Source organism: Gymnoscopelus microlampas, assembly GCF_963454915.1.
Source record: "Gymnoscopelus microlampas genome assembly, chromosome: 18".
Lineage (NCBI taxonomy): Eukaryota > Metazoa > Chordata > Actinopteri > Myctophiformes > Myctophidae > Gymnoscopelus > Gymnoscopelus microlampas.
Window position 1 is genome coordinate 30,710,850 of NC_139955.1, and position 14,225 is coordinate 30,725,074.

Consider the following 14,225-nt stretch of genomic DNA (forward strand, 5'->3'; position numbering starts at 1 on the left):
ACACACACACACACACAACAGAATTGAGTTCTCTATACGGTTGATTCTTGTTAGCTCTGCCACGCTGAAGGCCGGGGCCAGAGATTGTGTGTGTGTGCGTGTGCGTGTGCGTGTGTGTGTGTGTGAAATTAGTGCTATTATTGTGCATGCTGCCAATAGGCCAATGAACTCAATTGTGGCGTTCTAACAGTCCGCTTTATGATTTGACCTATAAATCTTGAAACTGCCTTCCTCGATTCATGACGCAACTTCCCATGTAGGCCACGACCATTTACGCCTACTTACTTTTCCGCCATTTGAAATCTTCTTCAAAACCAGGACATCATATGGACAGTTTTTGAGTGACACGAAACAGTCATTTAGATGACGTCCCGCTTATGAGTCCTGGAAATTATGTAAAAATCATCCCCACATCGGCTTAGTCCTCCTGGCCTAGTCCTGAACGTCACTGAAAGATGTCATCATGACGTCATCTGGTTCTGTGTCTCCTATTTGGAGCTAATTCAACACGTGATCATTTACACAAGAGTCAAAAAGTAAGGGCTATGCCAGTGTGTAAAATATTTTGTTTATGCCTTCTTGCTACAGCTTGTAAATCCACACAAATTAGTTTATGGTGTCACACAAGGTAACACACAAATAATCCGAAGAACAGACCAGGATTGAAAAATACATGATTTGACCAGGATTACAACAATTTAGTATTTCAGTATCTTTCCTCTAGGCTTTACGTTTGTTGAAATATGGTGATATTCTGGGCCAGATTGATCTAGTAATGATATGACTTAATTTGGCTCCAACCGAGCTCTCAGTGATTCGTCCAGGTCTGTCAATGTTTGCTGGGATGTTGTATTTCCAGAGACAAGTGTCAGGCTCTCTCTCTCTCTCCCTCTCTCTGTCTCATCGCCCCCTGTCTCTCTCTCTCTCCCTCTCTCTCTCTCTCTCTCTCTCTCTCTCTCTCTCTCTTATTTTCTTACTTATTTTTCCAATTATAAGTCTTGTCATTGGCATCTCAGCCTTGCATCTGACATCAAATATGAAGGACCTGCCTTCTGCTCATGATTACAAAAGAAGAAAAAAAAAGATCAGACACCGGCTCAAAGTCCCAGGCTGTTGGGATAAGGAGAGGATTTCATCATCAGAACCGCATTGTGATTTTTACAACATTGGTGTGATTCTTCACCCCCTCCGCCCTCCTCCTACCCGTGACACCTGGCTAGACAAACCCATTTTTGCCAATTGTCCGGCACAATGCTATGAGAGAGCTTCTCCTGGGGGGAAGAGGAACTAAGGAGACCGCGGGACTCTACAGAGTGACTATTTAACTCACATTTGTCCTTAGCAATAGATATGTGCAAATCAGAACAATTATTTATGAGCACACAAGGGACAGTGCAGGGACAGTGTCAAGCACTGTCAAGCTTTGACAGTGTCAGTTTTGACCCCGTTTCACAACCACCTGTGATGTGTGTCAGTCCGATGTAAAAGAAAACTAGTTTGAAGTAATTCAAACCACCCTCTTATCATGGTAGTTAGGTTTCGAGAGCCTGTAAGGCTTCGAACCCTATTACATTCCTTGGCTTTCATTAGGTTTCGAGAGCCTGTAAGGCTTCGAACCCTATTACATCTCTACACTTTCACTATTATTATTATTATTCTTCCGCCGTTTTTGCCAGTTCTGGCCTAACCGCCTGGTCACTTCTTATGAAATTCGGCAATATGGTAGAGGGCTATGCCAAACGGCGAAAACCCGAAACTCACAACCATTGGCCAAAGGGTGGCGCTGTAGCACTCAATTGAACATGCCAACTTTGAACAGGTACAGCTCATGCCCTGTTCGACCTACAGCCATGAAACTTCGATACACACATGCGTCTCCTCATGCCTAACAACTTTCACTGTTTGACTTTTGACCTCTGACCTTTAGATCTCCCACCATTTCGAATTCTATGAAAAGCAGTAAAAAGCAGTAAAAAGCCTACTCCTCCTGGGATTTATGAGCAATCTGTACGAAACTGTATACACATGAACTTTGGACCAATGCCGACAGACGTAACTTAGCGGATTTTCCATAAGTGAAAACGTTAAGCTTTTATAAGCCAATGAAAATTGCAGCTTTTTTTAAATTATTCATCTGCCCCTAACACATACATGCAGACTCACATTTGTTTGACACTTTGCAATATTGTAGAGGGTCCTTCCAAGTATCACTGAAACCAATCTTACTCCAATTGGTCAAAGGGGGGCGCTATAGCAATTTTTTGAAAATGCAAACTTTAAACAGGCAAAAGTCATGCCTCGTTTGGCCGACAGCCGTTAAACCTGCTTACACATGTGCCTTGACTCATGAGGAACACATGTATCACTTTGACCAGTAAGCTCTGCCCTTAGATTGTCTGCAATTTTGAGCAGTTTGAAAAACATTTAAATCCAGGATTTCTGAGCAATTTGCATGAAACTGTGTCAAATACATGTTTGAGGCCCTTTTTCACAGGTTCAGGTGTGTTGGTTCAATAGCTTGATCGCTTAATCATCTGCCTTGAAACCATAGGGTAGCCGGTTCGAATCCCACCTCAGGTAGACTTAATTATAATTGCATTGCACACAACATGACTATATCAATGAATACATGTGCAATTGTTAAAGATGACGGGAAATGCATACTTGAAAGTAGTTATTTTCAATGTATGACGTACTTCATTCGCGCTTTTGTTTTGTTTTGTTGGATTCTCCCTTTTCACTGTCTAAGGCTGTGTATTGGATAGCTCCACCAGTAGAGTGTGAGTCTCATGTGCCGAAGGTCCCTGGTTCGAATCCCACTTATTACAGTTCACATTTAAATTGCATTGTACAAAACATGACCCTGTTAATTCAGACAAGTGCAATGTTTAGACAATAACACAAAATGCTTTTGAGAGTAGTTTTTTTTTATGTATGACATACTTTCTTGTGAAAATAGCCGATCTACAATCTCACACCTTTTTAGATAGCAACGCGTTGTGAGCTTGTAGATCGACTATTTTCCACTAGTTTCCATTCCGAAATATATTGAGCAGTTTGAAAAACATTTAAACCAAGGATTTCTGAGCAATTTGCGTGAAATTGAGTCATGTGTTTGAACTCCCTTTTCACTAGTACAGGTCTGTTGGCCCAATGGCTTAATCATCTGCCTTGAAACCACAGGGTTCCTGGTTCGAATCCCACGTCATGTAGAATTCATTATAATTGCATTGCACACAACATGACTGTATCAATGAATGCATGTGCAATTGTTAACCAGTAAACTCCGCCCTTAGATTGTCTGCAATTTTGAGCAGTTTGAAAAACATTTAAATCCAGTATTTCTGAGCAATTTGCGTGAAAGTGTGTCATGTCTGTGAACTCCCTTTTCATCAGTTCGGGTCTGTTGGCCCAATGGCTTAATCATCTGCCTTGATACCAGAGCGTCGCCGGTTCAAATCTCACCTCATGCAGACCTCAACTCAATTGCATTACACACAACATGACTTTAGGTTTCGAGAGCCTGTAAGGCTTCGAACCCTATTACATCTCTACACTTTCACTATTATTATTATTCTTCCGCCGTTTTTGCCAGTTCTGGCCTAACCGCCTGGTCACTTCTTATGAAATTCGGCAATATGGTAGAGGGCTATGCCAAACGGCGAAAACCCGAAACTCACAACCATTGGCCAAAGGGTGGCGCTGTAGCACTCAATTGAACATGCCAACTTTGAACAGGTACAGCTCATGCCCTGTTCGACCTACAGCCATGAAACTTCGATACACACATGCGTCTCCTCATGCCTAACAACTTTCACTGTTTGACTTTTGACCTCTGACCTTTAGATCTCCCACCATTTCGAATTCTATGAAAAGCAGTAAAAAGCAGTAAAAAGCCTACTCCTCCTGGGATTTATGAGCAATCTGTACGAAACTGTATACACATGAACTTTGGACCAATGCCGACAGACGTAACTTAGCGGATTTTCCATAAGTGAAAACGTTAAGCTTTTATAAGACAATGAAAATTGCAGCTTTTTTTAAATTATTCATCTGCCCCTAACACATACATGCAGACTCACATTTGTTTGACACTTTGCAATATTGTAGAGGGTCCTTCCAAGTATCACTGAAACCAATCTTACTCCAATTGGTCAAAGGGGGGCGCTATAGCAATTTTTTGAAAATGCAAACTTTAAACAGGCAAAAGTCATGCCTCGTTTGGCCGACAGCCGTTAAACCTGCTTACACATGTGCCTTGACTCATGAGGAACACATGTATCACTTTGACCAGTAAGCTCTGCCCTTAGATTGTCTGCAATTTTGAGCAGTTTGAAAAACATTTAAATCCAGGATTTCTGAGCAATTTGCATGAAACTGTGTCAAATACATGTTTGAGGCCCTTTTTCACAGGTTCAGGTGTGTTGGTTCAATAGCTTGATCGCTTAATCATCTGCCTTGAAACCATAGGGTAGCCGGTTCGAATCCCACCTCAGGTAGACTTAATTATAATTGCATTGCACACAACATGACTATATCAATGAATACATGTGCAATTGTTAAAGATGACGGGAAATGCATACTTGAAAGTAGTTATTTTCAATGTATGACGTACTTCATTCGCGCTTTTGTTTTGTTTTGTTGGATTCTCCCTTTTCACTGTCTAAGGCTGTGTATTGGATAGCTCCACCAGTAGAGTGTGAGTCTCATGTGCCGAAGGTCCCTGGTTCGAATCCCACTTATTACAGTTCACATTTAAATTGCATTGTACAAAACATGACCCTGTTAATTCAGACAAGTGCAATGTTTAGACAATAACACGAAATGCTTTTGAGAGTAGTTTTTTTTTATGTATGACATACTTTCTTGTGAAAATAGCCGATCTACAATCTCACACCTTTTTAGATAGCAACGCGTTGTGAGCTTGTAGATCGACTATTTTCCACTAGTTTCCATTCCGAAATATATTGAGCAGTTTGAAAAACATTTAAACCAAGGATTTCTGAGCAATTTGCGTGAAATTGTGTCATGTGTTTGAACTCCCTTTTCACTAGTACAGGTCTGTTGGCCCAATGGCTTAATCATCTGCCTTGAAACCACAGGGTTCCTGGTTCGAATCCCACGTCATGTAGAATTCATTATAATTGCATTGCACACAACATGACTGTATCAATGAATGCATGTGCAATTGTTAACCAGTAAACTCCGCCCTTAGATTGTCTGCAATTTTGAGCAGTTTGAAAAACATTTAAATCCAGTATTTCTGAGCAATTTGCGTGAAAGTGTGTCATGTCTGTGAACTCCCTTTTCATCAGTTCGGGTCTGTTGGCCCAATGGCTTAATCATCTGCCTTGATACCAGAGCGTCGCCGGTTCAAATCTCACCTCATGCAGACCTCAACTCAATTGCATTACACACAACATGACTGTATCAATGAATAAACATGCAATTGTTAAATGAAACGCTTATTGAGAGTAGTTGTTTTCAATGTATGATGTACTTCATTCCCTCTTTTGTTTTGTTTTGTTGGATTCTCCCTTCTCACTGACCAAGGCTGTGGATTGAATAGCTTGATCAATACAGTGTTAGTCTCATGTGCCAAAGGTCCACGGCTCAAACCCCACTTGTCACAGTTTACATTTAAATTGCATTATGCAAAACATGACCCTGTTAATTCAGACATGTGCACTTTGCTCTCTCTCTCTCTCTCTCTCTCTCTCTCTCTCTCTCTCTCTCTCTCTCTCTCTCTCTCTCTCTCTCTCTCACTCTCTCACAGTCTGTCTGTCTGCCTGTCTGCCACTCTGTCACTGTCTGTCTGTCTGCCACTCTGTCACTGTCTGTCTGTCTGTCTGCCAGTCTGCCAGTCTGCCAGTCTGCCACTCTGTCACTCTGTCACTCTGTCACAGTCTGTCTGTCTGCCTGTCTGCCACTCTGTCACTGTCTGTCTGTCTGCCAGTCTGCCACTCTGTCACTGTCTGTCTGTCTGTCTGCCAGTCTGCCACTCTGTCACAGTCTGTCTGTCTGTCTGCCAGTCTGCCACTCTGTCACTGTCTGTCTGTCTGCCAGTCTGCCAGTCTGCCACAGTCTGTCTGTCTGCCAGTCTGCCAGTCTGCCACTCTGCCACTCTGTCACAGTCTGTCTGTTTGTCTGCCACTCTGCCACTCTGTCACAGTCTGTCTGTTTGTCTGTCTGCCACTCTGTCACAGTCTGCCAGTCTGCCAGTCTGTCACAGTCTGCCAGTCTGCCACTCTGTCACTGTCTGTCTGTCTGTCTGCCAGTCTGCCACAGTCTGTCTGTCTGCCAGTCTGCCAGTCTGCCACAGTCTGTCACAGTCTGCCAGTCTGCCAGTCTGCCACTCTGTCACAGTCTGCCAGTCTGCCACTCTGTCAAAGTCTGCCAGTCTGCCAGTCTGCCAGTCTGCCACTCTGTCAAAGTCTGCCAGTCTGCCACTCTTGTCACAGTCTGCCAGTCTGCCATTATTCTCGAAACCGCTAATTGCTGCTTGCAGCTATATTTATTATTATTATTCTTCCGCCGTTTTTGCCAGTTCTGGCCTAACCGCCTGGTCACTTCTTATGAAATTCGGCAATATGGTAGAGGGCTATGCCAAACGGCGAAAACCCGAAACTCACAACCATTGGCCAAAGGGTGGCGCTGTAGCACTCAATTGAACATGCCAACTTTGAACAGGTACAGCTCATGCCCTGTTCGACCTACAGCCATGAAACTTCGATACACACATGCGTCTCCTCATGCCTAACAACTTTCGCTGTTTGACTTTTGACCTCTGACCTTTAGATCTCCCACCATTTCGAATTCTATGAAAAGCAGTAAAAAGCAGTAAAAAGCCTACTCCTCCTGGGATTTATGAGCAATCTGTACGAAACTGTATACACATGAACTTTGGACCAATGCCGACAAACGTAACTTTGCGGATTTTCCATAAGTGAAAACGTTAAGCTTTTATAAGCCAATGAAAATTGCAGCTTTTTTTAAATTATTCATCTGCCCCTAACACATACATGCAGACTCACATTTGTTTGACACTTTGCAATATTGTAGAGGGTCCTTCCAAGTATCACTGAAACCAATCTTACTCCAATTGGTCAAAGGGGGGCGCTATAGCAATTTTTTGAAAATGCAAACTTTAAACAGGCAAAAGTCATGCCTCGTTTGGCCGACAGCCGTTAAACCTGCTTACACATGTGCCTTGACTCATGAGGAACACATGTATCACTTTGACCAGTAAGCTCTGCCCTTAGATTGTCTGCAATTTTGAGCAGTTTGAAAAACATTTAAATCCAGGATTTCTGAGCAATTTGCATGAAACAGTGTCAAATACATGTTTGAGGCCCTTTTTCACAGGTTCAGGTGTGTTGGTTCAATAGCTTGATCGCTTAATCATCTGCCTTGAAACCATAGGGTAGCCGGTTCGAATCCCACCTCAGGTAGACTTAATTATAATTGCATTGCACACAACATGACTATACCAATGAATACATGTGCAATTGTTAAAGATGACGAGAAATGCATACTTGAAAGTAGTTCTTTTCAATGTATGACGTACTTCATTCGCGCTTTTGTTTTGTTTTGTTGGATTCTCCCTTTTCACTGTCTAAGGCTGTGTATTGGATAGCTCCACCAGTAGAGTGTGAGTCTCATGTGCCGAAGGTCCCTGGTTCGAATCCCACTTATTACAGTTCACATTTAAATTGCATTGTACAAAACATGACCCTGTTAATTCAGACAAGTGCAATGTTTAGACAATAACACGAAATGCTTTTGAGAGTAGTTTTTTTTTATGTATGACATACTTTCTTGTGAAAATAGCCGATCTACAATCTCACACCTTTTTAGATAGCAACGCGTTGTGAGCTTGTAGATCGACTATTTTCCACTAGTTTCCATTCCGAAATATATTGAGCAGTTTGAAAAACATTTAAACCAAGGATTTCTGAGCAATTTGCGTGAAATTGTGTCATGTGTTTGAACTCCCTTTTCACTAGTACAGGTCTGTTGGCCCAATGGCTTAATCATCTGCCTTGAAACCACAGGGTTCCTGGTTCGAATCCCACGTCATGTAGAATTCATTATAATTGCATTGCACACAACATGACTGTATCAATGAATGCATGTGCAATTGTTAACCAGTAAACTCCGCCCTTAGATTGTCTGCAATTTTGAGCAGTTTGAAAAACATTTAAATCCAGTATTTCTGAGCAATTTGCGTGAAAGTGTGTCATGTGTGTGAACTCCCTTTTCATCAGTTCGGGTCTGTTGGCCCAATGGCTTAATCATCTGCCTTGATACCAGAGCGTCGCCGGTTCAAATCTCACCTCATGCAGACCTCAACTCAATTGCATTACACACAACATGACTGTATCAATGAATAAACATGCAATTGTTAAATGAAACGCTTATTGCGAGTAGTTGTTTTCAATGTATGATGTACTTCATTCCCTCTTTTGTTTTGTTTTGTTTTGTTGGATTCTCCCTTCTCACTGACCAAGGCTGTGGATTGAATAGCTTGATCAATACAGTGTTAGTCTCATGTGCCAAAGGTCCACGGCTCAAACCCCACTTGTCACAGTTTACATTTAAATTGCATTATGCAAAACATGACCCTGTTAATTCAGACATGTGCACTTTGCTCTCTCTCTCTCTCTCTCTCTCTCTCTCTCTCTCTCTCTCTCTCTCTCACTCTGTCACAGTCTGTCTGTCTGCCTGTCTGCCACTCTGTCACTGTCTGTCTGTCTGCCAGTCTGCCACTCTGTCACTGTCTGTCTGCCAGTCTGCCAGTCTGCCACTCTGTCACTCTGTCACTCTGTCACAGTCTGTCTGTCTGCCTGTCTGCCACTCTGTCACTGTCTGTCTGTCTGCCAGTCTGCCACTCTGTCACTGTCTGTCTGTCTGTCTGCCAGTCTGCCACTCTGTCACAGTCTGTCTGTCTGTCTGCCAGTCTGCCACTCTGTCACTGTCTGTCTGTCTGCCAGTCTGCCAGTCTGCCACAGTCTGTCTTTCTGCCAGTCTGCCACTCTGTCACTGTCTGTCTGTCTGCCAGTCTGCCACTCTGCCACTCTGTCACAGTCTGTCTGTTTGTCTGTCTGCCACTCTGTCACAGTCTGCCAGTCTGTCACAGTCTGCCAGTCTGCCACTCTGTCACTGTCTGTCTGTCTGTCTGTCTGCCAGTCTGCCAGTCTGCCACAGTCTGTCTGTCTGCCAGTCTGCCAGTCTGCCACAGTCTGTCTGTCTGCCAGTCTGCCAGTCTGCCACAGTCTGTCACAGTCTGCCAGTCTGCCAGTCTGCCAGTCTGTCACAGTCTGCCAGTCTGCCAGTCTGCCACTCTGTCACAGTCTGCCAGTCTGCCACTCTGTCAAAGTCTGCCAGTCTGCCAGTCTGCCACTCTGTCAAAGTCTGCCAGTCTGCCAGTCTGCCACTCTTGTCACAGTCTGCCAGTCTGCCATTATTCTCGAAACCGCTCATTGCTGCTTGCAGCTATATTTGTTATTCTTCTTTAAGCCGAAGGCTTGCCAGCGGAGGATTCAGCAGTGGTGTAAAAAGTACTCAAATGTTTTACTTAAGTAAAAGCATCAATACTGCAATGTAGAAATACTCGTTAAGTAAAAGTCCAGATGCATCGTGAGCTTGTGAGCTAATAATAATACTAATAATAATAATTGTGAGCTAATAATAATACAAATCTACAAAGTAACTAGTAACTAAAGTTTTCAAATAATTGTAGTGGAGTGAAAGTATATTTGCCTCTGAGATGTAGTGGAATAGAAGTAAAAGTATTGGAAATTGGAAATACTCAAGTAAAGTACAAATACCTTAAACTTTTACTCAAGTACAGTACTTAAGTAAATGTACTTAGTTACTTTCCACCACTGTGATTCAGTAGCAACTTTGATCGTAATAATTGTTAATCCTCTTTTTGAAAGGCATTTGCCTGCAATCTGGCCTGGCAGGCAGTAACAAAAATCAATAAGGAGAAAAAAAAACCTATAGGAGTAATAGCCAAATACAGAGGTACTGTGTGGTCTCCCTCGGCAGTGGGACGGAACAAATCTCAAAGCCTTTTGTGTTTGCCCATTGAGAGATACAAGCACTGGCATGGATCAATAGCAGCTACACACACTGATCCGCTCATCCCAAATGTCCTCTCAAACACAGGCGTCCTTCAAAAACAGGGGTCCTTTTATGTCTTGACAATATGGGACAATATGGAATTGTTTTTGTTGACACTAAAGTCTATATGGCTGAAAGAAGTCTCTATGGTTGAAAGAGTGAAAGAGACTGAATATAGAAGATTCATGTGCCGTGGTCTTCTTTTCTAGTCAGAGCGTGGGCATCCACTACATTTATTCAATGATCAAATCTCAAGGTTTGAGGCATCAAGAGGTGAAACTGGTCCGAAGGTAAAAAGCGTGTGTGTTTGTCCCTTAGTATGTTAAGCACGTGGCCAAGTACTATTAGCCTGGTAAACCCTCCCTCCGGAGTCTGGCATGAACGCCCATTGTGGAAATGTGGATGTGGACGGGAGCTGGGCGGGAGTAATACCGTTGACTGACAACCCCTTCAGCCAATGATCGTTGTTCCCCTTCAGCCAATTGCAGTGCATTTTACCACATCCAGAGCTAATGTGACGCAACGGGACTTTTGAGATGGCCATGCCCAAAATAGGTTGCCTTATTCGGATACATGCGTATCACTGCACGCCCCTGCCGGTTCTCTGAATTTTTATTTTTAAATAGGCTCTGTCATGATTAATTGACCACATATATGAAGTTAAACAACTCAATTCTATCCAAACGATATCTTAAAAGTAAATTCCGTGCCTCAAAAAAGACGTTTGAGAGCGTTTTAAAGCCGAAAATAAGAAGTGAAGGCACTCGCACAAACAACAATGGCTGCGGTTCGTCTTTTGTCGGCTGCACTCAGGGTGCACTCGGCTTCATTCGGGCTCACTCGAACTCGCCACCTGATTGGCCAACTGTCGCTGTCAATCACAGAACGATGAGCGACGACGCTGATAGGCTCGGTTAGTTGGTAATGCGCTAGAAACCCCCACAATGGGCGTTCATGCCAGACTCACTCCTGGAATCTAATGGAAATGAGATTTCCGGAGGGAGGGTTTACCAGGCTAAAGTACTATTGGCAATGTCATACTGTAGATTCAACTGTGACTCGTGACCTGTTATCTCCTCTCTTTTACCTTAGCGCTAGCCTAGGTATGCTCTTAGTTGCTAGTTTTAGAAGAGAATGCACTTAAGACTTCTGGTGATTAGTATTTTTCTTGCCTACAGTATTTGGAATGCACTTTTTGTAAGTCGCTTTGGATAAAAGCGTGTGATAAATAACTGTAATGTAATGTAAAGTACTGTAGGTCGGAGCAGCTTACTGTCGATATCGGTCAAGAACGTCTATCCCCTTTTCAATGTACTCATACACTGAGTTTGAGGTGCCGAACGAGCTACCTGGACACCATATCCTCTCCCTATCCTGTCTTCATGTGTAAGCTTTTTTTTTTTTTACATGAACACTTTGCATGGTGTTATCATCCCTGGCCCCTGTCTACTGCTCTGACCACTAAGGGAGAAATTAGGCTTGATTTATACAGTGTTGCACGCAGATCTACAAGCTCATAATGCTTGCATGTCATAGATAGATATTTCCACGCAAAACAAAGTATAAATCAGTCTTTAAAAGCAACCCACTGAAGAATCAAGCAGATGTTGAAGAGTATAAGACCCCTAACATATTCCAACATGAAGGGTATGAAAATAGAACGTGTAGAGTACGGTATTTACCTTCATGTGTCGCCGTCTCCTTCTGAAGCGAAGCAGCTCCTTGTGTTGACGGGCGATGAAGTTCACAGCGGCGTACTCCAGCAGGGCAGAGAATACAAACAGCAGACACACAGCCATCCAAATGTCAATGGCCTTCACATAAGACACCTGGGGGTTAAGAGGAGGCACGGGGTTGTTAAATACAATGATGCCAATGAATGTTGTCATAATTGTTGTAATAATTGTTCAAGAATCAAGAGGGGCTTATTTGTCACTCACTTTTCTAGGTAATCAGTTAAATGTTAGTGTTAAGGTCAGCTGAGATGTGTTTGGCCTAGATTGAGCTAACACAACAATACAATATATAAACAAGATATAATAATAATAATGAATAATGATGATGATGATAATAATTAATAATAATACTATAATAAAAAAAGGAATTAGAAAATATTAGAAAATATTAATTAAAAACTATTTAAAGTACAGGTAAGAACCTCTTTTAAGGCAGGTATGGTAAGATGGAATGACACCCGCACTCTGTCTTCACTTGCTTAATCTTTTTTTGTTTGTTTTTGCTTTATTAAATTGAACATTTCGGTTGCAGGCAGGTATGGTAAAATCTCTTTTATTTTATTTTCATTCTTGACACGGCTCCTGTGGCATTTAGACTCTTTCAAGTGTAGTGTGTCCCAGCCAATCAGTGTATAATTTATCAATATAATGAGGTCTGTAATCCATTAGTTATTCATTTCTAAAATGCCCACGCTAAAAATCAAAATGAGTCTGTTTAGAGTGAATATGCATGACACTGTTTTGATTTTAGGGAGATCCACACGTTTATTATATTATAAGAATGAATCAGCTTTTTTTCCAGGCTTTTTTGTTTGTTTGGTTTTTTTGTGAGGGCACAGGGTACATTGATTTTATGAGTTGAGCAGATAGAACACCATCCGCTCCATATGTCAATGAGTTGCGAGTACGGTGGGAGTACGGTTTGCTTTGGAGACATTCTGGCAGACGAGGCCTGGCTGTAATTAAAGCAGTGAAAATGAGTACAAAGGACTGGATCAGGATCACAGTTGTGCTGCCATCCAAATATCGGTCTTTCAGCATCACAAACAGAAATGCCGACGCCAAGTCTGAAGTTCAGTCAAGGACTTTTTTTGTTGTGTTGTGCGTTAGACCAGTGGTTCCCAAACAGTGTGCCTTGGGATTTCGTGACAGTCACATATTATTATTGCAATATACAGCTACAGTATATAAATGTTATGAATATTTGTTTACTTACTACAGTGGTTTGTGTGCACCCATTTTCCAATACGTATGGACATTTTCCACAGATTTTCAAAAACAGCCGATCTACAGTAAAAGCAATTTCCGCTGTTTAAAAAATGTTTGAAAGTATAAAATAGGGCTTAATATATATTTTTTTTTTAAGTTTGATAAGACACGTGTTATATAGGCTATTTTGCATGGATATGAATACAAGTGTTCCTTGAGATTTTGACTTGCCCCTTGATGCAGTGGGCACAAAAGGTTTGAAAACACGTGCGTTCTCATAAGACTATATAAGGCTTTGTAGGGAAGCACTAGCCTTGTGAGCCAGCAGCCTCTGAAGAAACATTCATGAAATCCATTACTACTACAATATAAATAGGTCAGCTGTGTTGGATGTCAAGGTGAAGGAGAGGACATCAAGTCACTCAGATGTTGACACTTTTACATAAGAGGTGCTGTGGTGTGATGCCAGAGGGACAGCCCAGACAATAACACTTAGAAATGAAGTGTGGCCGCTTCACTGGCATCTTTCCGTGTGAGTGCTGCCATTACTCATTTGCCGTGTCGCATCACTACGACTCTTGAGAGTCTGGGCGAACAATTACCCCGCGTTTTTAAGAAGGACAATATCCCTGTTCCCCTTGTGGAGAATCGAGCCCAACAATGCAGACATTCAAATCCAATTAAACCACGACCCGCTATCTGTACAAATACAAAGTAGACCTAATCGCAGCATGGCCTCCTTTTCAGTTCACAGCGTTGTCATGCCGAGTCCTGCCCCTACTGGGAGAGGAAAACATTTATCCTCGATTTTTAGCTCTAGGATCTCCTGCTGAGAGCCACGTATACGCCTGACCGTGCAGTGAACTCATTCATTGCACTTTCCGGTTAAACAGGCAGATAGAGAGAAGAGGGAAGATATAATATATATTACATATAAATACATGAATATATCTACATACATACACACATTATGTGTGTGTATTTGTCGGGGGGGGGGGGGTAGCAGAGGGACACAACGGGGGTAAAGAGAGGAGAGAACTACATTGCTGTTGATGAGCCCATGTCTCAGAAGAGGGAGAGACACAGAGAGGAGGAGAGATATACCATATGTGTAGCTAGTATACTGATTGGATCCCATAATGCAATGTAAGG

At 42.3% G+C, this 14,225-nt stretch overlaps 1 protein-coding gene across 4 annotated transcripts in view; it reads right to left on the reverse strand.

Moving 5' to 3' along the window:
* The window catches only part of glra1 (glycine receptor, alpha 1), a 119,217-nt gene that overhangs the window by 21,333 nt on the left and 83,659 nt on the right, over window positions 1-14,225 (reverse strand). For all 4 annotated transcript variants that reach the window (XM_084041001.1, XM_084041000.1, XM_084040999.1 and 1 more), the window contains one exon: window positions 11,811-11,957. In XM_084041001.1, coding sequence (XP_083897127.1) covers window positions 11,811-11,957 — 147 coding nt within the window. The remainder of the gene's footprint in view (window positions 1-11,810; window positions 11,958-14,225) is intronic.